This window comes from Phasianus colchicus, chromosome 1 (genome assembly GCF_987193195.1).
Source record: "Phasianus colchicus chromosome 1, bPhaCol1.hap1.1, whole genome shotgun sequence".
Taxonomy (NCBI): Eukaryota; Metazoa; Chordata; class Aves; order Galliformes; family Phasianidae; genus Phasianus; species Phasianus colchicus.
The window spans coordinates 14,450,407-14,478,058 of record NC_143436.1 but is presented as its reverse complement, the minus strand read 5'-3'; the positions used below and the strand labels follow the sequence as shown (position 1 = coordinate 14,478,058).

The window sequence follows — 27,652 nt, the reverse complement described above, 5'->3', positions numbered from 1 at the left end:
TTCAAGGCAGGCTGTTAGACTTCCCATACTTTCCTCCCAATGTTCTGGCAGTGATGCATCAGGTAACTCACACAGACCAGTCACTAGTCAGAACTACCACAATTTTCTGTAACTGCTATATCACATTCACCTGTGGGCTAGAAATCAGCAGCTTACATCAGAGTATCTTTCAATTTGATATAGTTTTTCTCATTTATAGCTGACTGATGTAATTTACTAGTAAATTTATAGCTTAGCTCTGTAAGATAATTAACAGCAAAAGCTGACAGAACAATCCAAACTGAGAAGCCATGCAAACATCTGCAAGGGCAGAAGTGCACTAGTAACCAGCAACAAGAGAGTAAAGACAACCTGTTCTGAATAACCTATTGACAAAACATGTATTTTCCCACTGGTTACAGAAGATGTCTAATGAATACCATCTCCTGTGCCTAGAATGAGCATCTGTTAACACTCCCCCAGTATCTTTATGTGTGGTTCAATACACAGATAAACAGTGCCATGTTAAAATCTAGCCTTAAAATAAAGATTCAGACAACTACCTGAATAAATTCAGTGTCATTGAGAATCTGTGGTTCCTTGCATTCTGATTTAACCTCAGTTTTTGCTGTGCTGATCCTTTCCAAAGCCTGTTCTCTTCTTTTTTCTCTTTTTTCTAATCTGGCAAAAGCTTGCAAGATAGCTTCCATTTTCCGTTCTTCTCTTGTCTGATGGATATAACAATAATTGTCATCACATTTCAGTCAATCTTTCACATATGTAAATACAGTGACCTTTTTTTTCTTCAGAACATGTACAATGTATGTTGACATGCAGATCAATTTCAGCAAAAGCCCAAAGGAAAGGGAGATGTTAGAGTAACTGCAATTACTGCAGACTTACGAAGAAATGATTGTGTTCTCATCAATCCTGACAAACAGGAAGAGAGTTCTGCTTTGGATTTAAGAACTTGCTAGAAATAATTGCTTCTTACTATATTGCTAGCCTCATACATTATTGGCTCACTTACTTGTTTGTATAGTATTTAAAAAACAATGAGTCACTCATGACCAGAAAGATTAAGTACCACTAAACATACAGAATAAACACAACAAAAAATTTCATTATCCTCTGACTCAATTTTCCAAGTGCCACAAACTATATCAAAACCTGCAATCAGCATTGAAGAATCACTATTTCAAAATAAGTTAATGACACATCACCCACAGAAGTTACATTTTCTGTCAAACCATAATTCAAGTCCTAGTCCTTTTACAGAGGTAAATATCTGAGCAGAGCACTGCTGAAGACAGTACAGATGCTGTGGAATTTGGCTGCTTCTATTTAAAGCTTTAATTATTTGAAATTCCCGCAGCTCAACAGCAACACACTGAGAGCAACACGTGCTTGTCTCAAGGAAAGAATGCCCATAAGTACATTGCTCACGAGTGAATGAGCAGCCCAGTTTTGTTTTTGCCACTTCTGTTTGACTGGTGCAACACAGGCAAATTTGAACTTATTCACAATCTTCACGATGGAGCTAAAAGGATTACTACTATTTATAGTGCTATTTATAAAAGAGCTATTAAAAATAACGTGCAATAACAAAAGAGCAAAGAAAATAAAATCTAATTATTTTGACAGACATCTTTTTTTTTGTTTGTTTTAAGGCAATAAAAGGTTATATATACACATAAAATAAAAGAAGATAAAAGCAGATTTTTGTCAGAAAGCAATGATAAAGCCACATGAAATGCTCACTCAAATAGCAAGCCTTGAATTTTAAGCTGAAGTTCATGTACGGATCTGTCTTCATATATACTTAGATTCTAGAAGCCTACAGAAAGCAGCAGTTAGCATGGGAAGAGCAGGTGTCACTAAGCCTTAGTGACAACTTTAGGCAGCTACTTGCTTCCCAACTTACCATCTTCCTTTTCCTCTCTGCAATCTGCTCCTCTGATTCCATTTCTACTTCATTGCTAATGGGAGTTTTTTCTTCTATATCATCAATAAAATCTGGCTCCTGAAAGATGGAAATGACTGCTTTATAGAAGCTCCGCTACTCCTCCAAACTAGGGAAAACTACAAGCTACACAGAACTAAGAATCCTCAGATCACAACTTCAAAAGTAACCAAGCCAATAAATGAAGACAAAAATGTAAGAAAGCTAAGATCCACTTGTGCCTTTGCATAAACCTATAAACATAACTATCTGACTAAATATTTTTCAATCTGAGCTTCGGACATCTGCATCTTTTTTCTTAAGCATACTGATTTTAATTTTAGGGTCCCATGCCCACCCATCCACCCCCAGAATAAAATTATCCAAATTAAATCTCCAAACCAACAGAGACATGGGCAATAACACTGGCCACTGACCCAGCCAGTTCTTTATCAGTTAAAGAATTAGGGAGCTTTATATTAAACATCCATTAGTGCAATGCAATGCATACTGTCATGCCAAACGAGATATTACCATAATTGCATAGAATTTTTTCTTAGCTCAGAAGTGTATTCCCTTGAAGTGAGATTCTTCATTCACAACCTCACTATACTGTCTAATGACTGCCATGACCTACAGAAATATTAAGTTAGCTGACTACTAATGGCCTTGTGATTTCAGAAAAAACAAGCAGTAACTTTGAGAAGAGTCTTCTGTTCATTATTTTTACATAAATTTTACCTTTTGATAAAACGATCACATAAAATTATTTAATATAAATATACTTTTAAGACAAGTATTTTTCCCATATGCTTTCTTTTACCTTAACATTATATACTTCATGACAGGAAAAAAAAGTATTAATTGATTGGTTTCTATATTTAGATACATTTAACAGCTTTATTCTTTTCACAACACTTACTGTTTTAAGTTCAGTTAGGAAAAACACTGATGTCTCCTGTGACTGCTCTGTATAGGCACTGTATATTATCAGAGAAGCCCAGGAGAAGGTTCCAAATACCAGTTATCATTTGTTTAAAAACAACAACAAAAAAAATCACTGGAAGGCTTATATAGTGCCTTTGCAGACCTTTTTTTTCTTTTCTTTCTTTTAACAGTCACATGCCATGCCTTCTGGTCTTCCAAGCATTTTAAAGCAATGTAAATATGCTCCTGTCACTGTTATTACCTTCACTCCTACTGGCACTAAAAAATAAAAAGTTCAAAGTGTCTCCCACTTAGAACAAAAACTCTCTCTCCCTCTGTGTAAAATATCATCACAAGCCATCACATTCAAGAAAAGTTTAAATTGTACTTTCCCAGCAAAAACAAAGGTAGTTACCATGGTAACCACCTTCTCACGTGAAGAATTCAACATCTGCTCTACAAAACTTTATCTACTGATTCTATGGATCTCTCTCAATAGTTCCTTCAAACTGACAGATCTTAAAACTGCCATGGTATTACCATCTAGCTTTACCACACTTACTTCAAAACTCACCTTCTTCCCTCCCAACCCTCCAAACTCTATTTAGACTTCTAACCAGCTTACAAGACAGACAGAAGTTAGATTTGTTACAGAAGCAGCACTATTTGCTGCTATGTTTAATAGACTGAATTTCTGAGTAATGTGGCTTTTTAATTACTTGCATTTCAAGAAAGACTGGGAGCTCCTGAAAACATGACTTGAGTCTTTTACATTAGAGATCCATACAGAAATTCAGAGGAAAAAGTGTATGGTTAAAACTGATAAGGGAACCAAAAACTTTAATCCAATCAAACATGAAGAAAAACTGGAAACATTATGAAAGCCCTAAACAATTAGTTCATCATTTTCTGATAAATCCACATACCCCTTTCTCTACTCATTAAAATTACTTTAGTAACCACTAAGGAGACTATCTGTATTTAAAAGCTCTGTTTTGTTATCCTTTTTGTGTCAGTACCTGGTTATTGGAAATGGACAGCCTGAGGGGAGAGAGCTTCCTCTGCTTATTATCCGCGATTTTCATTTTGGTGGCTGCTCCTTCACAGTCCAATGTGATGTTCTGATTTTGAGTCTCTTTTTCTCTTGAAACATCCTTCTCTTTCTTTCCTTTTTTCCTTCTGGTTTCATATCCAGTATTGATGTTTTCTGTAGGTTCAGAACGTCTGAGAACCGGACATTCAGGATTTTCTTTGAGGCAAGCACAGTCCACTTTGTATTTACTACAAGTAAAAAGAATGCAAGCAAGCATATTTTGATCAGGCTATAAAGCAATGGTACTTTACAACGTTATGTCACGTAAGTGGTAAATTTCACACTAAACATCTGCTTTGAAGTGAACTAAGCATATGAAGATCAGTTGTCTCAAGCTTTCGCAAGATAGCCCAGAACATACTAGAAAGTTCTTTATTTCTGCAAAGACAGTAAACAATTTACAAATTAAACACTGAGAAAACCCAGACACGCACTCTGTTCAGCCAAGCTGACTTATCAGAAGACCACAGAAAAGTGTCAGCTTTGTGCAGTAACATGTGAACTAAATGGACTGCTCCTGGACTTAGGTGCACATACAGAATTACCTGGAACACCCAGGTACAAAATCACATTATTAAAGCATGCAAGGACATAAATAATATAAAAAGCAAAGTCCCCCCTTAATACACCACGACTTGATAAGTATTTTATGTATTTCAGAATAACATGTTCATATACTTACCAATTTCCATAATCAAAATCAAATGCTATAGTAATCTCTGCTCCTTTTGGAATGTTATGGATGGAGTAAATATAAAGATGAATTGTTCCATCTTCAATTACATGCCTCACCTATAGATAAGAGAGTTATCACATTATCGTAATGAATTAAAATTAAACATAAACTGCATAGAAATTATAATAAGTGTTCAAATTATCAGTTGTAGGACTTCAAAAAGAAAAGAACATGCAAGTAAACATAAGCTAATTTAACTTCATGTAAATGCTCACCTCTGCATTTGGTGTACATGAGCGCCGGATGAATCGAGCTTCGTTTCCAAAAGTCCTTGCATCAACACACATCTCTAGCCCATGAAACTTGGAATAAAATAAAACAAATGGATATGGCCTGAAAAACAGACAAGAAAACCAGACTGTTACCCTTTTAAAAGACTGTAAATACAACCTACTTCTTACATTAGTTATCTTTGTATCATGATGTTGCCGAGACGCACTGAATTAATCTCAGAACCATCCATGAGTGTTTGAAGCTTCATTACTCTAATAGGTACATTCCCTAACTGTATTCTTGGAATGTTGAAAGCTTAAGTTGCAGTCCTGGATGTAATCTTCTGCATAGGATTTAAACGGAGGAATAGCAACAGAGCAAGCACTAAACATGGAAGACACAAAGCTAAGATTCTTCAGTGTCCTTAATAAACTTTTTTTAGAGCAAGTTCTAAATTGAAACTCCAGTAGAAATGTAGGTGCCTCACAGAGCTGTCTCAAAAAAAAAAAAAACACAGATGAAACAAACCCCATCCCTGCCTATTTCCCATAGTAACCACTTGGCACTCAACTCTCTTGAGGAAACTGGACATCTAAACGTTCTGCCAAGGTGTATTTCTGCTACTGCAGATACCTGGGAAGCCTTCCATCTTTACTGAGCAAAAGATCTACACTCGCTCTTCTCCAACAGGCTTCTTGCAATGTCTCGTTATCAGGGTGTCCCTGCATTTAATGGTAGGGGTGAAAATAGTTCAGAAGAAGGAAGCAGTCGTGCATTTGCATTTCTCTGTAATCCACAAACTAGAGAACCATGGCAGTGAAAAGGGCCAAGCTGACCCACATTCAGTTCTGTCCCTGGCCTGGTAGAATGAAAATCTCTCTCAAAAGAAAGCCTTTACCATTACCTTCTGAATTATTTTAGGACAGCAGAACCTGTCAACCTCTGGTTTACACTGCACAACTCCCAAATGAGAATACGGGAATCCTTTAACCAGCTGAGAACAAAGAAAGACGAAAATAATTCCTGAAAAAAAGTTGTAATGATGCTCAGAAGAGAAGGGGGGAAACCAGATACCAGCTGCAATTATTTTTAATCAGACAACAGTAAAACTCAAGACATCACAGGTAATAAAGACCCCCTTGCATCTTGGGTACAAGTCCGCCACAAGTGTCTAATAGTCATCTTATTAAAAGATTTGGAATAAACAAACCTTTTAAAGAAATATCCGTTAGCTTCGAACTGTTCTCTCAGCATGAATTTCCCTCTGTATTCAATAATAAGTGCATCAGGAGGCAAGTCTTTGGCAGCTTTTAGAATTTTCTTGTTTTTTTGCACATAACTCTATAAAGACAGAAGTTAATTTATGAATTTCATTTTCTTTCATTTTTCCCATTATAATTAACAGCAGATTATACTTTCACAACTATTAACGCTATATGAACTAAATACTTTCTTCTTGCTATTAAACCTGCAGACTAATTTGATCGGAATATCTTGTTCCCCTACCAATGCAACTAGTTACGAACTTCAATTCAAGAAATGTCATTGCCCTGTATTATGGTATGGTGAGAAAACACCACACTGATGTTCTCACTTCAAGTATATTATAACCCTCAGTACACTTAGCTCTCAGTAGTACATGGTTTCAACTCCTTCAAATCAAAACAAAAACATGCAGATATACACATTCAATATTCATTCAAGAAAAAACAGAACAGGAAAATATCAGAATAATAAAGAAACCTAGAAAAGTTTGCAAATTCCTTATTTCCATACCTTTAGATGAAAGGATGGCTTTTAATTAAAAACCAATACATACCCTGACAATTAGTGAACTCACACCTCTCAAAACTGTCACCGCCAATCAAAAAGGAAGTAGCCTCTATGTAGGAAAAAGGCTCTGTAAGCAGGGATATTCCTCTAAGGAGGCTGTCCCATATGCCATGATCGTCTTTGAGGAAAAGAAGCAAAGATGCTTCTATTAATCTGCTACAGTAACTACTCCTTGAGATTTCTGCTACAAAATGCTAAGGTCTATTACACAGCTCCGATTTTAAGCTGCTAAGTAACTGATGTCAAGGACAGAAAAAAAAAAAAGACAATGCACAATCTCTTTATAAACTAGAAATTACATCATCCCAAGAGTCAAGCATCAGTTGTGATACCCACTACTGCCAGAAACATCTTTCATGAACTAGTAAGTTATATTCTAATCTGAATACCTAAAAATTCAGAACTGACTTACCACATCTTATGAAAAACATGGACTGTTAACACATTGATGTACAGAACAGAGAAAAAAACTCTGACATTTATTCCTACTCTAACCATACCTGATAGTCCTCACACATCAGAGAAGCAGGAGCAGAGAAGTTTAATGTTTTATGCTCTTCACAAAAAAAGCACTTTATATGACAATTCATGTTTCAGTCTGAATATAGCATCTTAGCTATTTATGCAAATTGATATGCAAATATAAATGTAAGTGACTATCTTGGTCATAGAACAAATACAGAGCAAGCAATAACAAACATGGCACAGCTCCTCACCTCTACTGGAGGTTTGAAAATCAGATTGCTGGTGCTGACTTCTTTCTTGTCATTTCCATTGCCCAATCTCAGAGCTATTTTTTGTGCCTCCCTCTGAACACCTTCACTGTACTGGTTATTATTTGCCTCTTCGTAACGATCCATCCATGCTTTGATTTTAGTTTCCCATCCAAAGTTTGAACTGTCCGTAGGATCAATCTCTGGAGCTGAGCCCTGTAAATTAAGTAAGCAATCACTTATTATAAGGTAAGAAAAAAAAATTTTTTTGAAAGACATGTTCCCACTAGTAAGCTCAACAAAATAAGTCTACAACATGCTACAAAATGAAGGGTAAAGGTGTGCCATTGATTTAAATTTGTTTATAATGCAGCCTTGCTCTGTCTTTGTTGTACCTATGAAAATTAAGACCTGTCAAATCTGTACTTCCATGTACTTTCCCCTTCAGTATACAAAGGGGAAGTACAGTTTGTAGGAAGTCCAGTTTAAAGTTCTGAATTACTGAAAGCATTTCACTGAATTCAATAGCATTATATTTGCCCTTTATAAACTGCATCATTTCATAAAAATTGCCCAACTTCAGGAATACATTCCTCTTAAACAGGGATTCTAGTTTTTAGTGGGACGAGGATGAAGACTGATACTGTCTCCTCCTGCAATATACATGCAGGAACTGAGATCAAATCTCTCTCTCCCTACTCAATTTTTATGAACATATGCAAACCAGCTTCCATTCCATTACACACAGATCCGATAAACCCCTTCCAGCTTCAAGAGTTATGCCATGTTTTTCTGCTTTGCACTTAGCTAATCTTTACAAAGCCTATCACTAATACATTAAGGTGCATAGACTGTAAACTAGTGTTAGAAGCTTAGCACCAATCATTTTTCTCCCCCTGCCTGTTCTTCACTAAACATTTTTTCCCCCTGCAGCACTCTGGGTCCTTTCACTTTTAAAGAAAGTACCATTGTACCTCCAGACCTCACAAACAGCAGCCAGGCTGCAGCCAACCAGTGCTCCTTACGGACAGCAGCAGCCAACGCTCCCTTTTCTATCCACCTGAGCAGAGACACTATTAAACATTAATAAAACAGCAAGTAGTTCAGCAGTTTAATTTACCTGTTACTGATTATATTTATTTTGTACATTGCAGGAACCGTACATACAAACAGCATAAAAAAAAATGTGATGCAAGCAAACTGAAAAAAACAAAAGCAACAGAACCATACATACACCACATTCAAAAACAAACGAAAATAAGAGATTTTGTCCTCTGATTTCCTGATTTTGTCTTGATATTTGCAAGTTGCAATCGTATCTCTGAAGCCTCAGTTGTGTCCCACTTACTGATATTTATCTCAAGGATGAATGAACTGTGGAAAACACCTAGCTTTCACACAATGCATGTTTTTCTCCCACATAAAACTAAGAATGCTGTAACATTTAAATCTTGCAAAGCAGCCATCCCAAACACCATTCCTTTAACTACATCAGCCCTAGCAAGAAGTGTCCCACCAGATAGATACACCTATGTATGACAGAGCAGAACTGCTAACTTAGCTCTCAGAGTTGGAGCTACAAGGTTTAGATGAGATGTATTCTCAACTTCATTCCCCTTCATATAGCACAGATGTGCCCTGAACATTTTATTGACTCAAGAACCAAATATTCTCAGAAAAAAAAAATTACACTACTTCGCTTAAATCTGTAGAACAAAAAGATGAGCTTTTCATCTCAGTTTAAAATTACCACAATAATCATGCAGTAGCTTCATTAGAGTAATTTAGTACTTAAGTGTTACAAAGCATCACAAGCACATCTGCAGTTATGCATAAATTAATGTACAATTAAGGTTTGAAACAAAACAAAACAATCATTAAATCACATTACCTTTACTCTTGAAGATTTTCTGGATCCTTCTCGAAATGCCTGAAAAAAGATTATATGTTTATTTTCTTACGTGGCAATACAGAATCTCTTAAGGAATTCAAAACCAATTAACAATTCATTGCAGACTATTCTCAGTAAAGCATGCAAGAAAACAGACAAGTTACAATGTAAATGCAGGAAGGCAGCAGTTGTCTCCAATAAAACGTAATAAAAACTAAAATCAGCATTTCAAACTAAAAGTGCATTAGATTTTGGTTCTAGTAGACTATGCACCTACTCTGCCTGCCTCTCATATTACAGCATAATTTTCTGCAGTTTCACAATGCAACAAAGAGCTGCTCCAGAATTACTTACTGAACAGCTCCATACTTAGCAGGAAAGTGTGTGAATACTCCAAATACTTCACTGCACTGGTAGTGGGATGAAGTGAGCAGGAAGCAGCTATCAGAGAACCTATAAAACTAATTTTTCCTCTAAAAATCTAAATCTCATTCTTTAAATCTTCTCATACTATGTCAGGAGATAAAAACAGAATAATATGTTGCAGTAAGTCTATGTTCAGAATCTTTCACTCAAAAGGAAACATTACTTAAGATCTCCAAAAGGATACCAGTAACCATTTCTCACTTCCGAAGGACAGAATTCTCAGCTAAGCCAGTGAAGTTTAACCACAGAAAGCAACTCACTGCTTTAGGAAATGCCATGTACTTCACTGCCTCACATTGAGAAAATATTGTTCACATCTAAACAGTACTGTCTCTATACACTGTTTACCAAATTATTTTAGATAACCCCAGCAGCACATTTCCACACAATTTCAACTCAAATAAATGGACATACGTCTCATCAGGCAGAAAACATTTTTGAACATAAATCACCACAACTCAAGATTTCAGACACAGAATTCTTCTTTGGTTACCTGAAGCCTGCTCTGCCCCCCTTCTAGCTGTATTAAATGGTGCAGCAAAATGCAATTCCTCCTTACAAACTCTGTGTCAATTATAAAATTCAACCATCACAGCTGTACATCTCACTTTGAATTTATGAGGGGGGAACAAGGGAAGACTGTGAAATGTAATGCTCTGTTGCATGTTAATGTAACCCTGGTAGTAAAATATTATTAGTAACAATGGCCTGAATTTTAAAACCAGTGTCTCCTGATAAGAGATGTCACACAGCTGTGATTTGTAACAGTTACAAAAAGAGAAATCAGATTCACTTACTTTTTTACATTTTGTTATGTTCTGCTCTTTCTCCCCACTTTTTTTCCTCTTCTTATCATTGACCTTTGTAACTCTTGGAGAAGCTATTGTAAATGTAGTTGGTGTGTGTTGAAAAGCAGTATACAGTTCCACAGGAACTTCATCACCACTCTCTGTTGCACTGGTATCCCCATCTTTAAAACAAAGAACAGTTTATAAGCAATCAGAAAGAACATTAACTAGTTGCTCTGTAACTTCTTTTAAAAGCAAAAGGCATATGCTGTCAAATACTTCAAGTACTTGTATGCAAAGTTTACCAACAGCTGTAACAGCCTGAAAATGAACCTGTGAGAAGTTGGTCATCAGCAGGCATTTGCCATACCAGGTAAGAAAAAAAATATCACACTAATTCAACTTTTTAAATGGCATTACTGTATGGTATTTCATTTTAAGCAACATTAGTATTGAAACAACAACAACAAAAAAAAGCAAAATATTATTCATCAGCTCATTCATCTATATACCTGGCCTGTACTTGTAATATGGTTCCAAGATTCTCTTGAATGATGGTAGTCTAAAAGGGATGAAAATTATTACCTGCCCAGCATTTCTTTTAAAATCCTATTAATCAGTCACGTCCAGATGAAATTTTTACTGTTATGTGTCCTTTTAAGTATGTCAATGTGGCTGAAAGCCTTTTCTCTTAAAAAAAAAATCTCCTAACAATAACATGCTGCTACTCCCCACAAGGAGAAATGGTGTGTCTACTACTTTTGTTAAAACAAGACTGTACACAAACTGATGCAAATTTTCATCGTGCTGTTCACAAGCTAAAAGCTAAAGTATGAAATTTAGCACACATCATCACTTGTATCAGGTAAATACATTTCCTGACCTGAAACAGGATTACCCTAGATCTGTCAGTGTGAGGAGGATTGGAAGGGAGATGGTACAAACAGATAGGAGACTACAAGTGCTTACTACAGACTTCTCACATTTTAGCAGCTTTTCAAATATTCAGCCTTCATTAAATACATTTCACACTAAGCAAGGCTTTTTGAAGCTGCACAGAAGGCTTAACAAATACTTAAAAGCGCAGAGAGAAGTCTTTGAGATTAAAGGATGTGTTGCCTTAATCAGTACACTCGACAGCTCTGTAAAGAGATCCAGCTACTCAAGATTTTTCTTGATCACAACGTTCCTTAAACAGGATTACTCTCTGCACAATAGTAAGCAATCCAGTTTTACTACACTGGTTCTTTTTTTAAAGTCTATAAGGCAAATAAGCATACCTTACCTATAGTAAGATGATACGGGCATACTGACGTTTTACAAGCTGATCATGTTTTCTTAACTTGTTTCCATCTCTACTGGGACTATTTTATGAACCAGTATTGAAAAAAAATGAAGAAGCCTAACCAAATAATGATTTTCATGTATAGCAGATTAAACAACAGTTAATAAATGAAAATTCAAGGCAACTTTGAAATCATCAATGTTGTATTTCAGACATGAATGCCCACAGCATCATTATATCAAAGGAAATAAATAAGCAAACAAAAGCTCCTACAAAGTACCATATTCCCCAGAGAAGTACAATGCTATCTATTGTTGTTGCCTATCTATACTGTGCTCTAGCTTTCTGTAAAGAATAATTACCTCAATTGAACATACAATTACACAGAGTTGTTTTGACACGCTCCTTCCTAACCTACATAACTTGCTTTCACTTTGAAGAGCCTCAGCAGAGCTCTAAGGAAAGATTTTGTAGCATGGAAGACATGGTACAGACACTGCAGAAGTTTCACAGAAAATTATGGGCCCAGACTCTTCCCTCCATAAGCAGTAAGTGGTATATCAGCACCACTTTAAAGACCAGGCAGCTTGAAGCAACATCCTTGAACAAGTAATAGATCTAGAAACTGTATGTTTAAAAATACAAAAACCCATCCTTGATGCAAATAACTAAGTAGTTAACACACACACACTCCACTGATTCACAGGAAGCAATCTAATCCACAGCAAGCAATATTACATGTTTATACCAGAATAACAAACCAAACTCCACCACAAACAACTGCAAGCACCAGAACTAGGGATTGACTGCTTGGATGCTCCAAGAAAGAAAGGTGAACACACAAAACTCACCCCTTGGTGCCACACACAAGTGATACTCCTAAAAACTCTTTTCCTGAAGTAAAACAACTGATCTATTTCTTCTCCTCACTGTTTAGCTCTAGACAGAACAGAGCTGAGCTCAGCAACACTTTAGAAATCATTAAAATAAAAACCATTACTTTGTATTCTCACATCTAAATGAAAAGTTATATTATGTGCAAACTTCAAAAACACTATAACCATACTCAAAGAGCACAGAAGTAGAGCAACCCTGACTTTCATCAAACACCTGTAACTTATCACCAAGTTACAAGCAACATTCTGCTGCTTTCAAATACTTTCATTAATAGAGCCACTTGAATCAACAGAGCTTTTTTGCTCTTCCTATTTGATATCATACATTGAAACTGGCTATTTTCACTGGTGTCTCATGGTAAACTATTCATACATAGAATTACTTTAAGCTTTACTGAACCACTTAATATCAACAAACACAAGTAGTACATTTAGCCAAGCTGAATGAAAATTAACCAGAAATTAATGGATGCCTGCTCTCTAATTATGTACTGTAAATTACAATTATTAATAGCACACACACTAAGTCACAGCCTAAACAGGATCAGAAGTGTGGGGCTTACTCTGTTTTGATACTTAAGATTAACCATATAATTTTTTTTCCTATTAACTGCACAGAATGGATTTAAGACTGATCAGGACTAAGGATCAAGTCAAACTTCAGCTCCTACGTAAGATTCTGATTACCTCTATTCCTGCAAATGATCACAGTGTAACCACAAATCCAAAGAGATTACTTAAATAGCATGGAACATTGACTTCTACTGTACTGTACATGAATTCAAACTTAACTTCACAGTGTCATCATACCACTTAATATATAACAAATGTATTTGCTTTACTGTTAAAATAAGCACAAAACACATTCTAAACTCTAAAAAAATATATATAAATCTGTAATACCTAGCATTTCAGTTAAAACTTTTATAAAGTAAGTTCTGTTTTGTAAAAATGAAAGCAGGTAAAACCGAAAATAATAGTGGTGCTCTAAATAAGTTATTAACATCTTTAACTGTCAAAAGCAGCTTGCACATACCCCCACACTTCAGAGACAGCATTTGGAAGTAAAACATCTTAAATTACAGAACAGAGATCATCTCCTACGTTAGGGCTTCTGTAACAGCTTCAAAGTAATCACCTGACAACCAAAAGCATGCCACATTTTGGCAATAGCTGGACAGAACTCCTGACAAGTAACATCAGTTGAGCTTTCCAATTCTATAAAAGGAGAGCAAATTGCATAAAACAAAGAGGTGGAAAAGGTACTACAACAATAAAAACTTGTATTAATTTTTGTAGTTGACAAAAATACCAATACACACAGCCACCAAATGAGAGTTAGGATTCCTTCACAATTACGCTATATCGTTTTAAAGCTCATTTAGTTATTTTATTTTTCGTCAGGAACATTAGCAGCAGTAGAACGGTTTTAAGGTGTCAGTATTAGGATGTAAGTGTACACTGTTAAGGAAGAAATGACGGAGCAATGAAGTCATTTTCCCCCAGAGATAACAAACCCAGTAACCCCTCTCTTAACCCAGAAGAAACCTCAAACTTTCCCATCTATTTTTAGTAGCTCAAAGTATTCTTATGATTATAAAAGCTACATTCATTTTTATAAAATCTTAAGGCTCAGACTGAATTTCTCTGCAGCAATAAGGAAAACAACAACAACAACAACAAAACCCAACAGGGATGACATCTTTTATCGAAGCACTTGGAACTTCAACTATTCTGATATAACGTTGTTATAAATGGAAAGAAATACAAGAATCTATAATCTATAACCTATAAGAAATAGATTCACTGAACCTTACATTCTGAATGCAGTCAAAATTGCAGAGAACTGTGTACACACTCTTAAGTCCATGCAATTGAAGTTATTTTACAATCTTTAGTGAAAAAAAGTTTAAGTTTTACCCACCTGACATATTTTCCCTTTTCCTCCGTTGCAATAGCACTGCCCTTTCCTTATCCAAGTTCCTGAAATTAAAGAAATAAATTTTACTCCATGCTTTACATTTATGGATCCACACATCCAAGAATTATAGCAGACTTCTTGTTTCTATTTTCCAGTGACCATAACAGAATAAACTGTATACAAACTGAGAGTTTAAATACTCATGAAAACGTAAATGTTGCACTGCTTCATTCCACTGTAATGCAAAGTAAAGGGCAGCACTCACATCACTTCAAAAACATACTGAAAATGGAGGTAGCTCAGAAAAAAGATTGACTGTTGGCCCATGGATTATAAATAAGCAGGCATTAAACCATTTTCTTGCAGATCTAAATAATCATTACGATATAAGATCCTAAGATGACAGGGCTCAAACATTTTGTCAGAAGAAAAAAATCATTTATTTGTAATTAAATGTGTTCTGAACACAGGTCTCTTATTCACTGTGTAACTGACAATCTGCAATGTAACTAAAGAAAGCATTTTATGCTGTATGTCACAGGGCAACTATCATTAGTCAGGTACCATTCTCCTACCACACAAAACAAAATGCCTTCATAGTCTTGTTGTATGACTTCTAGTTTGAGAAGGAGGATAAAAGGTATCTATTTCAGAGCAAGAAATCTTTGAAGCAAGGACTGCAGCATTTTGGAATGATACCCAGAAACGTATTCAAAACTGATGGATCAGTTAACAACCTGAAAGAGCTCCTGTAAAGAATCCCCCACGTTTGACAGTAATGAAACAAAAGATAGAATGAGTTTTCTCAGGCTGACAGACAAAATCCAGGAGATGCTGCTATGGCAATAAGTGTTTCAAGTGTTTATCACTGTCAGCTAGCACGGTAAAACAATCCAGGAGAACATGGAAATGTATATCAGTATGATCACCTGCATCCGAAACATACCTCCATCTATTCTGTTATGTTTTTGTTTGTTTTTTTTTTTTTTTTCTGAAATATTCTCCACTTCTTCTAGCTATCTGGAGTTCAAAACCATTGAACTACTCACCTTGGTTGACAACGTTCACACAGATATATGTCAGGAATATGCTGTCTGTCAATTCCCATACAGTCAATGTGCTGCCAGACACTAAAAAACAAAACCCAAAACTTTTAGTTATTTTAAGCAAAACTTTAGAAACTTTGTGTGCACATCTTTTTACTGTGATCTTATAATAAGATTAAAAACAAGATTTAAAATAATAGTAAAGGTTACCAGAATTAAGGATCACTGAAAACAAACAAGCTTGTTATACATGCAGCCAGGTGAACGAGGCCCAAATCAATGTTGTGATTAGCTGTAGATATTATTTCAAAAATATGCAATTAAGCAACACCAATTTGTTTACTGGAAGTCCCAAAGCTCAACTTTCCAGAATCCAGAAATCTACTAGCACCCACTCAACATTAGTATGCCGAAACAGGTACTTAAACATGAACACAGAAGTTTAAACATTTAACTTCAGCTTCCAAAATAAGAAACTGCTAGGTTTAAGAATTTCAGTAACTATGGAAAGACTAAGTCAACTCTTGTGAAGATTAAGAGTTCTTATCAGAAAGATGATGCACACAGAAACTGATATTTGAGAGGTTTATGACCAATCATCTTGTTTTCTTCAAGTTATTCGGTTTACACATACCTAATTTACCAACATGTTTTATTATTACTTGGTACATGCAGATTTTTACTCTGTCATAATAACAAACAACTTGGAGAAAGTACCAGACAGATACCTGCTCCAGAATAATAAAATCCTTACTGGAGTAACAATACACAAATAAAGGCATGAACAAACTGACGTGAATAGTTAAGACAGACAGGAATAAGGTGTGATAAACTCACTGGCCTTCATCAACTACTTTGCCTATTAGAAAGGCATACGATTTTCAAGTAATGTTCTGATGAAGGAAATGTCTTCTTTTCTATTAATCAACATAGCTAAATGACTATTTAATTGCACTTAATATTACAATGCAGTTCTAAGTCATTTTTACCTTCCTGACGCATTTAATATTCATTACCTGCATTTGTCACAACAGATCATATATCCATCATCATGTGTAAAGCCACAAATGCATCTGGTAATATCAGTTCCATAGCTTCCATCCTCTGATGTACTGATGGTAGTAGCACTGGAGGTTTCATCAAAGTTGGGAGTGGTAAATATGCCTACTTCATTCTTGCTTATAACTACTGATGGAGGAGGAGAAGCTGGAGGCGTTGGAGGAGGCCGAGCACCATAGTTATGGTCCTAGATTGGTTTTGAAAGGTAAGTTGTAAGTATTCATGTGCTTTGATGGTTATTTAAGCCAAACTAGAAGAATTAACTTCATAAAAAGTCTCTGAAGATCTAAGCATTTGTTCATACTTCATACTTTTTTTTTTTGTCATTGTCTATTCTTGGTTATCTATCTTCTCAGCTGTGAGGGTAGTGACACACTGGAACAGATTGCCCAGAGAGGCTGTAAATGCCCCCTCCCTGGAAGTATTCGAGGCCAGGCTGGATGAGGCTGTGAGCAACCTGATCTAGAGGGAGGTGTCCCTCTCTATAGCAGGGGGTTGAAACTATATGATCTTAAAGGTCCCTTGGAACCCAAACCAGTCTATCAATCTGTATTTTTCATAAACTATGTTCTGTATTGAGTTTCCAATCAACCACTTTTAGTCAATTTACCCAGACCTCAATAAAATGCAAAACTGTAAGCAAGAACCAACATTTTCATTTGTTAGAACAGCAGATTTTACATTATCTATTTATATACAATATCTACTGTGAAACTTACTGCATAGGGCAAACCAATGTAGCTGTGTGAATGCGAGCTGCTGGTATACAACTGGTGCGGATAACTGTTCGATTTTTCAACTACCACAGGGCTAGCTTCTACAGATTCCGGTCTGCAAAATCAAATCAGAAGAAGAACGAACAGTTATACTAATAAATGTAAATATTAAAGTGTGTAAACTAATATAACATGAATAACCTTCATGCGCTTGTTTCGCTGCTGCTAAGTAATTACTTGCTCCTCCTGTTAAAAAGGAGCATGCAAATAGATAGAGGGAAAAGTTGGGGAGGAAAAAAGTAAAAGAAAAAAACATTCAACTCTATATTTGTTTACCCTTTCAGAGAAAACAATTTTCACCTAAAAAGAAGCTTTCAGAGGTACAAAGAACTTATGCCTCTGTAGTTACAAAATCTTCCTTGAAGGAAAAAAAAAAGTCCACATTAAATCACTTAATATAACCCACAATTTTGGCTTATGAAACAGAAAAACATATTATGCATTTTGTCAAGGATCTATTAAGCTGTAATAAAAGCTAAATAAAGGAGTTTAGCTTAATGACAAGAGAAGGAAGCAGCAATACACACAGAATTGTAAACTTATTGATACAGCTCCAGCACCAGCTGCAATGCTACTAAGTTCTGCAATGACACCTAGTGGTTGCACCAGTGCATCATTCTCAACATTTTCACAAACCAGCTCTTTTTACAAACAGAAATCTTAAGGCAAATTTATTTATTAAAAATGAAACAAAAAACAGTTACCAAATTATATTTAGCTGGAAAGAAAAAACTGAAAAAATTGCTAGATAATGCTTTGCAGTAAAAGGTTGTAATCATCAACCCACCGCTTACATGATCTAAATTACAACACAAGATGAGAAAGGTAAAGGAATACTAAAATAGCAATCTTTGAGTCCAACAAATCACACCTTTTCTCAGCAGTTACATTTATGTCAGCATCCTGAAGCTTTTATTTTTTTTTTAACCCCCATGACCCAAATAAACAAGTACAAACTCCAAATGAATGCAGTTACCTAAATGCATTAATAATTTATTTTTCACAATGAGACAGAACAAAATATCTCTATCTAAGAAACTGAAATGGCTTTTGACTCACAATACAAATCAAGGCTAATTTCTTTTCTAAATTTAGCTTTGTTATACATCAAATATATTTCCCATCACAAATACTTCAGTAATTCCTTGAATCGATGTTTAAAATAAAGATGCTTGTTCTGAACACTGCTAATTCGAAAATCTGTGCATTTTTCTTCATACTCTAAGATACTGAAGACAGCTTTTTGTTGCTGTTGTTCTGCCATGAGGTGATACTAGGCTGATGGAGGAGAACAGCAGCAACTCCCACTTGTTGCTAATGTTTTTGTAAAAATATAATTATTCTTCCTGGTAACAATACAGATCATTATTCTATCTACTTGCAGGTGTCCTACTAATATCTTAAGCAGCCTGCTTCTCATTAGCTTTTCCCTATGTGATACTACTACACAATAAAACAGTGTAAAAAGAAACACTTGTTAAAATTACCCATAGGTGAGAATGTTAGTTAATGAAGTCCAAAGGGGAAAAAAAATCTTCTAAAAAACACGAATGTTTCTCACAGTCACCACGAAGGGTGGGGGAAAGAGGAGGATATTCATCAAACACAATAAAGAAAAAAAGACACCAGTTGGACAGACAATTTTTCCTATAGATCTCCCTTTCCATTATGACTATCCATATACTGACATGCAATACACCTATGCAGTAACTACACACCATCAATGTCATCTAGGTAATCCTTCTGATGATCTTGCCAATCTAAATGCCAGTGGATTAGAAGCTGACCTTTCATCCATGATGTCTAAAATAGAAATTCTCTTTTTTCCTCTCCAATTCAAGAGAGTCTCAATCACTGTATTGCTTCCATTGTTATTCTTCACCACTCACTGAATTGGAAACGCAAAACCATGGTTCCATGTCCACCCACTATGGGTTCCAAGCTCAACCTAGATGGTTTTCTTGAGTATATGGAAAATAAAAACCTCCATTTTCAGAGCAGGAGGGTTTACTCATACAGGCTAGTGGGGAGTTCGTCCTTAAGCAGTACTGTCATTAATTTAGGAGATTTTTCTTAATTGGAAATAAATAAATCCATCTTACCACGACCTAAATACCAGCTGCTTTGACATGGGAGCACTCAATGAAAATACCAGAATGTCCTAAAAAGTGAGGTCACATGTATGTCATTAACTGTCAACAAAACTAAAAAGGTACTCCTGAAAAATATAGAGCAAGACAGTACACCCTACTTCCTTAAATCTATTTCTACCTAAGCTAGAAAATTATAAACCACTGAAGAGTAAAGCCTTTAAAATTTAGATGAAAGCAGTTGTGGAAAGCAGAATTAAGCTTCTAAAAAGGAAATACAGAAGACAAACAAATGCAATCCATTATCTCCAACTATCCTAAGACCTGGAGAACACAGAGTGCAGAGCCAAAACCCAAAAGCCCAACTTTCATTTGAGACTGAATGTGTATCGATTAGCAATTCACAACCATGCTAAATATTCAGAATTAAAAAAAAAACAACAAACCAACCAAGAACAACAGCAAGGACTATTTTTTAAAAAAGCAAAGATTCTTCTGGGTTCAAATTATTTAAAAACACCCTTGAACTTGAAAAAAAAGAGTTAAAGATGTCTCTTAAACAACTTTTAACTCTGCAGATGAAGACTCATGTTCACATCATTCCCTAGTGTTCATATTTAAAAGTACAATGCAAACTGAAAAAAAACATTCTGCATGCTGCCAGCAGGTGGCATTAGTCAAAAATTAAATAACTAACACATGAAACCAGACAGTTAAAATCAGACCTTACGTTCACCTATATTAAGGGAATCAATTATAAGCCATTCCAAGCAACAGCAAATTCTCCTTTAAAAAATTCCCCTTATTGCTTTCAAACACTGTTTCATTACTGACTGAGCAGAAATTACAAAAGAAGCGAGGGTGGATTTTGAACACTCCAAATACGATCAGTCCTTAGCACCTGGGGATATCAATCACCTTCACAGAATTCCAGGTATTCAAACAGAAAAGAATCTCAATAAAACTGAAGTTTCCATATCCTAAGGCTAAGCTACCCACCCACATTCAAAAGCTTAGCTAACAGAAACTCCAAACGAAATCTCTTGCTTCCAAGTGTGCTTCAGTATCAAACTGCCATCCGTTAGTTTAACTGATGTAATTTTTCTTAGAATTTGGGTTTGTTTCCCCTTTGCACCAGCTCACCTGAGTGATGTCTGGCTGAAGGTCAGCTAAGATAAAGGAGTGCAATGTATTTTGTATGAGAAGCAGCCAGCACTTTGAGTTTCAAGACACTTCATTTAGCCAAACTCATCTGATGGGCTTACAGCTACCTAGAGAACAAACAACTCAGCACCACTTGTTTAACACAGCCTTCCCACTTGGGAAAACCCCACAACTCATTATAACCACTATAAATACAATCAATACCCAACATATCCATTGAAAAAAAACACAAAAAGTACATTTAAGGCAGACAGACAGCGATAGAAAAGGGTAAAAACTGTGAAAATTGTTAGGGACACAGTTTTGTGTCACATTTCTTTAGACAATGAAGTCGTTTCATATCAAGATAAGCTGATCGTGCAACTACATATTACATTAATGAATCTAATTGCCACCAGTCACTTAACATCTGAAGAACAGCAGTACCTAATCAGGTCTTCATGTCACAGCACCAAGCAAATAACACAGTGAACGATCATGTTTGTACTGACAATTACATGTATTTACTCTAATTTCAACATGGCTTGCTGCATCCGCAAAAAATGTCAGTAACCTCAGGAATGGAGACCTTCTCTTCTCTAAACATAGAAGAAATCCACGCACACAAAATAACAGAGAGAGTGTGAACAGTTCAATTACTGTTACAATTACAGTTCAATTACAATTAGTAGAATTACTTAACACAGACTTGTAGAGTTTTCTGCACCAAGAAAATTACTGTCCATGATATGAAATAGACATCAACAAAACAATTTTGTAAACTTGAATGCACCATTAAGTTTCAAAGTAAGAATTCTTGGTTTCCTTCAGATAAATGGCTCCAACTGCCTATGTTAGTGGAGTTAAGCTCACACAACTGGAAACAGAGAAAAGAAACAGGCATTTAAAAAGCTGTTTGAGAGTTCTTTTTTTAACTGCATAACAAATTTGCTTTGAAGTTTGAAGAAAAGACATTCCCCTCTTAAATGGAGTAAGATTACTAGGACAGCACATACTCCAAAGCAAAGCCTGTACGTATGCTGTCTATATCAGTACCAGCTACCCAGTGTGTCCCTCCATGGGATGAGTTACCTATATAAAGCAGCAAAAAATTTAACACCACCACGGCCTTCTACCTCTCAGACTGTGCAAACTATTTTCTCATAATATTCAAGAACCAGGTGGACACTACTCATACGGAATGATATTTATTTGACCAGACCAACCTCTATTCAGAGACTGAGTGCTTTACTGCTGCTTTCTTGAAATTAAATATACCAAAAGAAATTGTCCCCAACATAGGAAATCAACACATATTTTAAATACATAGGTTAAGGAAACACTGAAGTTGTTAAATACTTTGTGTGAAAAGCAAACCAGATAGTAACTGTCTGCTAAGCAATAAAAAAAACATACCTCTGTAGAACAGTTCACCTTCGCTCCTTCACTCTCCTCAAAAAGGAAAAAATGGACTTAAGAATAGATTACTGCTTAGAGTTATTAAAAATCCAATATAACTACGGAGACTCCCAAGTCTTCTCCAACTAAACGTATTAAAAAAAAATCCTCAGTAGAAAAAAAAATAAGCAATAGAAATCAGGAACCTTAATTAGTAAGTTAACATACTTACTCTGAGCCTGCAGCCATTTCCAAATAAGAAGTATCTGCTGTGTCAACCCCCAGTGGGATCACTATGCTCATGACGTTCGTTTCTGATAAATTCGATTACTACAGAGTCCTATGCATTGGTATCCAAAACACTGGGGCATGCCAGCCACAGTGCTCATTGCAAACATCTAAGTGCATCCACAAACCCTGTGAAAAGAAATCACAACACAAAACACAGCAGAAGATTGAGTCAGATCATTTTAAAACAGGTGATTCTATATCACATATATATCTGACATAGTAATTTAGTGTTATTTTATGCAAGCAAAAAGAAGATAGAGAATTCAGTTTTCTTTTGATATCAAATACACTAACCAGCACGATGATCTTACAATTCAGAAATACTACAAACTAATGAAAATATTATCATTTAAATTTGTGATCACAAAAATTCATTCATCATGTTCCGTGACATGACAAAGACTCACTTTAAGGCAAACATACTGAACATCAGGTACACTTCCTTACTGGTCCATCCTGTCAGAGCTTAGTTGCTTTAACTTTCAATAGTAATCTTGTAAGAAATTTTTTTGATGTATTTCTCAGAAAGCATTCCTGACTTCTGCTAGGGGCTTTTTTTAAAGCCAAGCCTCCAATGCTTACAACAGAAACTAAATGCCATGAAAGAAGGCCAGAACTCCCATTCCGTATCTCTTAAAACCAAAATAACTATGATGATTAACAAATACTTATATGAAACGACATTTTCAATCTCATTTTTATGGATTATTGTTAGAAGACATACACATCAAGGGGATGTTTTTCAGTAGTGATTTTCTTAAGTGGCAAACAAACAAACAAAAAAAATCAGTAATAGTTTTTAGTTGTAGAGGAAGGATACAACGTACGATGATTCATGCAAGTAAACAAAACCAACCCCAGTTGCTATGGCAGTTACTACCGGTCACCTACTGCTCTTACTGAGTAAGGGGAAAACCAGACTGAACACAGAAGAGCTGTGAACTAGCACCTCTATTCACAGGTTAGTAAACTAATGTGATTTCACATCCTGATGTAGATATGTAAACAGGTAATTGAAGCAAAATGCCCTCATCTTCACTACTTGCTTAATGAAGAATTGCAAACTCCTTCCCATGGCAGAACTGCATGAATCTAGATCACTCAGCAATGAAGCATATGCAGACGTAGCAATACATACAATTCTTCCATCTGACATGCACTTCAGCTAAAACGTAACACTACAAAAGCCCAACAATTCTGAGATCCAACATACTTTAACACGCTCCTTGCCAAACACACTGCATTGCCAAGGAAAAAAAAGCAAGCCTCGAGGAAAATGGTGCACTTGTAAAAAGGACTTTTCAGAAAAGCAATGCAGACAAACTTGAATTTGCTTCTTCTGTTGACCAAGTCAGAATCTCAAGGATGATGGAGTATCTAAAATAATGAACATCTCTAAGGAACAGACTGATAGCAAGTCTTCACCCAATACATCTGATCTCATTACTGAAGCCTGACATCTCAACGTGCTTTTTAGTGTCAAAACCTCCAATTCACTGCTTCTCAGAAAAGCAGCAGTCACATCTCAGTCCCACTAAATGAGTCACCAAGTGCAATGGAGTAGAAAAGAATCAGGCCGACCAGCTGTTGCTTGTGCAAAGCCTCTTGTTTTCTCATAGTAAACCCTAACCATTTTCTTACCAAGTGTCACAAACGTCACACTGTATCACCAGCTACGCGTAAAATTCAGCATCAAAACAGACTATTTTCAAGAACAATCAGTGAGAAAAAACTGGTAAACCAAAAGCAGGTACAGAGAAATAGCAGGCATTAAAAAAACCCCAAATCCCTTTCACCATTTCAGTGAGTGTTCGTAGAGTTGCCACAGTTTACTCACAGGGTAGATACCCTGCCCTACAGAAACCTCATTTACAACTTACACAAAACTTCAGTTTCCATTTAGTTCCCTTTTTCAAAAGAAAACAAGTCTGAATTAATTACTATCCAAAAGGAAATTATCAACTTGTTTAATCCAGGTAAATCAGCTACCACATGTTAAGACACGCTGATCCACTGTTATCTTCAGTTGCACCTACACTAACAAATCATTAGCATAATAGGGATTTTTACTTTATGCCTGTAATTAGAACACTCTAAAAAACAACTTCAGTATGCTACAAAGTATGTACATTTTATAAGGGCAGGTAGTGACAGGACAAGGGGAAATGGCTTTAAACTGGAAGAAGGCAGATGTAGACTAGATATTAGGATAATTATTCACTGTGAGGGTGGTGAAACACTGGTACAGGTTGCCCAGAAAGGTTAGGATGTCCCTCCCTGGAAGCACTGAAGGCCAGGCTGGATGGGGCTGTGAGCAACCTGGTCTTGAGGGAGGTGTCTATAGCAGGGGGTTGGAACTACATGATCTTAGAGGTCCATTCAAACCCAAAGCAGTCTATGATTCATTCTGTGTCTAAAAGACACATAGGTCACCATAGTCTGGGATCAAGGCCTCATCTACTGTGAGGTTTCTCAAACTCAAAACAGCTTTTGGTGATGGTGGTCATTTTTTGTTTTGTTTTGTTTTTTTAACTGAATTTTCTAAAAACAAATAAAAAAAAACCCACAAAATAACCCAACCCACTGGAGATACAATCATATAAACTATCCAACAATAAACAACACTGATGTCAGATTTCAAATGAAGGAAAATTACTTTCTGTCATGTCACAATGAGAACTACTATCATGACATTAAAATATTCCCAGTATTTTTCATGGATTATATCTGGACTACAAAATTTGGACAGTTCAGAACAGACAATCTAATAATCAGGGGATCATTTTTCCTTAGCCATCCTAAATGGGATTATTTATCCTGTTAAGCTTAATACTTTAAATAATTCATAAAATACTATCTGGTATCATAACAGCACTTTTCAATTTCAGCATTTATTTCAAGTCTTTACTCTGCCAGAATCCTGGAAATCTGGCACCCAAGACTATCTAAAGAAATTTACATAGGTGCTTTTTACTGAAGTTATCACCATCACTGAAAGAATTTTGGTAATTTCTCCAGGTCACCATCTTCCTCAATACTACCACATCAGCACAACTTCACTTCATGAAAAACATCTTATTTGAGAAAATTCTGCATTTATTTAGTTGTAGCTAGTCAGTCATATTACCAGGGTAAGACAAGCTATCTAAAAAAGATGAATGTTTTTGTTTAACCTGGTTAAAACATCTAACTTGTCAATCTCTTGCAAAAAAAACTTAACCACACTTTTCCACTGTCACTTAATCGCAGTGGCTTACAATTTCTATGGCAATTCTCCTCCCTAGAGAGCACAAATGACTTTGCTGACTTAGCTGCCTTATCAAAAAAAAGATACTTGAAAATTCACCTCTGCTTCTCACAATTTATTTTGCTTATGATGCCAGAACCAGTATTTTTAAGTGAATGGTGCTCTAGCAGTGGAAGCATAAGAACACAATACATTCCAGATTATTTCATCTGTGTGGCTTTATACAAAGAACATCATTTATGCATTAAACAACAGAAAATAAGTTACACATTATCAATGAGGTATTGCACTTACACAATATTATTCTGTGGTTTAATGAAGACCACATGTTTCCTTTCTGCTTTGTCCTTCTAAGATCAATTATGTGACAGAAGATGAAAACAGTTTTCATTGGTACATGGAGGAGGAGAGAAAAAACACAACCACAAGTACAGAGGGTCTGACTCTTCAGTTACAAGTTAAACGGGTCATCTCCTGAAGTTACACCAATATTTTTGGACCTAATTCTACAAGATTCAAAACAAAGTGCAGTTCTGATCAGGTGCTGGCTAAAGGGAACTACAGGCCTACTTTATCAGCATGTCTTCTCACCCCTTCCCCTTTCATTTGTTTCTTGGGGAACCACCAAAAGCTACACTGAATAGCTTCAGGAAACAAGCAGTTGACAGATCACCCTGACGAAGTGCACTTGAAAATTAAGAACTTGAAATCTAGCCAAACTCTCCTGATGACACCAACAAGGTTTCATAATCGGCTATCAACCAGCTATCAATCATCCTCTAAACGTAAAGAGTCCAGACAATTTCTTCCATGGTATTTTCTATGTAGGCTTTATATTTTAGGTGCTGTTGTTTTGGTTTTTTGTTCTTAATATATTTCATACATTCATTTTTATATGTAAACTCTTTCCATATCACATAAACATTTTTCAAGTCAAAGGAAACCAGGCAATACTTGCTGTACTTGGAAAAGTACAATTCATACTGGTATGAGCTACATGAGCCAGCAGCGTGCTCCTACAGCTCCGAAGGCCAATGGTATCCTGGGCTCCATCAGAAGAGGGGTGGCCAGCAGGGACAGGGAGGTGATTGTCCCTCTCTACTCTGCCCTCAAGAGGCCTCATCTGGAGTACTGTGAACAGGTTTGGGGCCCCCAGTACAGGAAAGATGTGGAGCTGTTGGACAGGATCCAGAGGAGAGCCACCTCCTCTGTGAAGACAGGCCAAGGGAGCTGGGCATATTCAGCTGGAGAAGACAAGGCTACGAGGAGAACTCATGGAAGCTTCCAGTATTTAAAAGGTGATTATAAAAAGGAGGGGAATCAACTTTTCACTTGGGTAGGTTGTGATAGGACAAGGGGGAATGGTTTCAAGCTCAAGGATGGAGGGTAAGATGGAATGTTAGGGGGAAGTTCTTTACAGAGTGGTGAAGTGCTGGAACATGCTGCCCAGAGAGGCTGTGGATGTCCCATCCCTGGAGGTATTCACGGCCAAGTTGGATGGAGCCCTGCACAACCTGGTCTAATACCAGATCTGGACGTTGGCTGCCCTGCCTGTGGCAGAAGGGCTGGAACTCCTTAGGATGCCCCTCCAGCTCAAGCCATTCTATGATTCATTCTATCATTCTATGATACTCAGTAGCCCACTTCTGCAAGACATTTCACCTTATTTGATAAGAGAAAGATAACTAAGAAAGCCTGCTAGAACCTACACTGTATGGACAAGCACACTAAAGCTCTCATTCAGGTGCAGAGCTGTAAAACTTCTATGAGAAGTTAAAGGTAAGAGGTGATGGTAGCACCAAGTGTATCAAGCCAATCTCATGTACTTACCACAAGCAGGTAACTACGATAACCAAATGGGGGAGGAAGGGAAGAAACCTGCTTTTAGCATTCTATTTGTTATATGAGAGTTTGGTTTTTAGTTGTTTTTGCTTGTTTTAAACACAATGTCACTGCTGC

The 27,652-nt window shown here is 36.3% G+C and overlaps 1 protein-coding gene across 1 annotated transcript in view; it reads right to left on the bottom strand.

Moving 5' to 3' along the window:
- Positions 1-27,652, bottom strand: part of KMT2E (lysine methyltransferase 2E (inactive)) — a 53,424-nt gene that overhangs the window by 14,087 nt on the left and 11,685 nt on the right. Inside the window, 14 exon segments of the mRNA XM_090135779.1 lie at positions 543-707; positions 1,904-2,002; positions 3,868-4,129; positions 4,624-4,733; positions 4,893-5,010; positions 6,101-6,231; positions 7,440-7,652; positions 9,328-9,366; positions 10,551-10,723; positions 14,647-14,705; positions 15,693-15,773; positions 16,706-16,935; positions 17,468-17,579; positions 22,388-22,572. Coding sequence (XP_089991905.1) covers positions 543-707; positions 1,904-2,002; positions 3,868-4,129; positions 4,624-4,733; positions 4,893-5,010; positions 6,101-6,231; positions 7,440-7,652; positions 9,328-9,366; positions 10,551-10,723; positions 14,647-14,705; positions 15,693-15,773; positions 16,706-16,935; positions 17,468-17,579; positions 22,388-22,458 — 1,863 coding nt within the window. The 5' untranslated portion in view covers positions 22,459-22,572.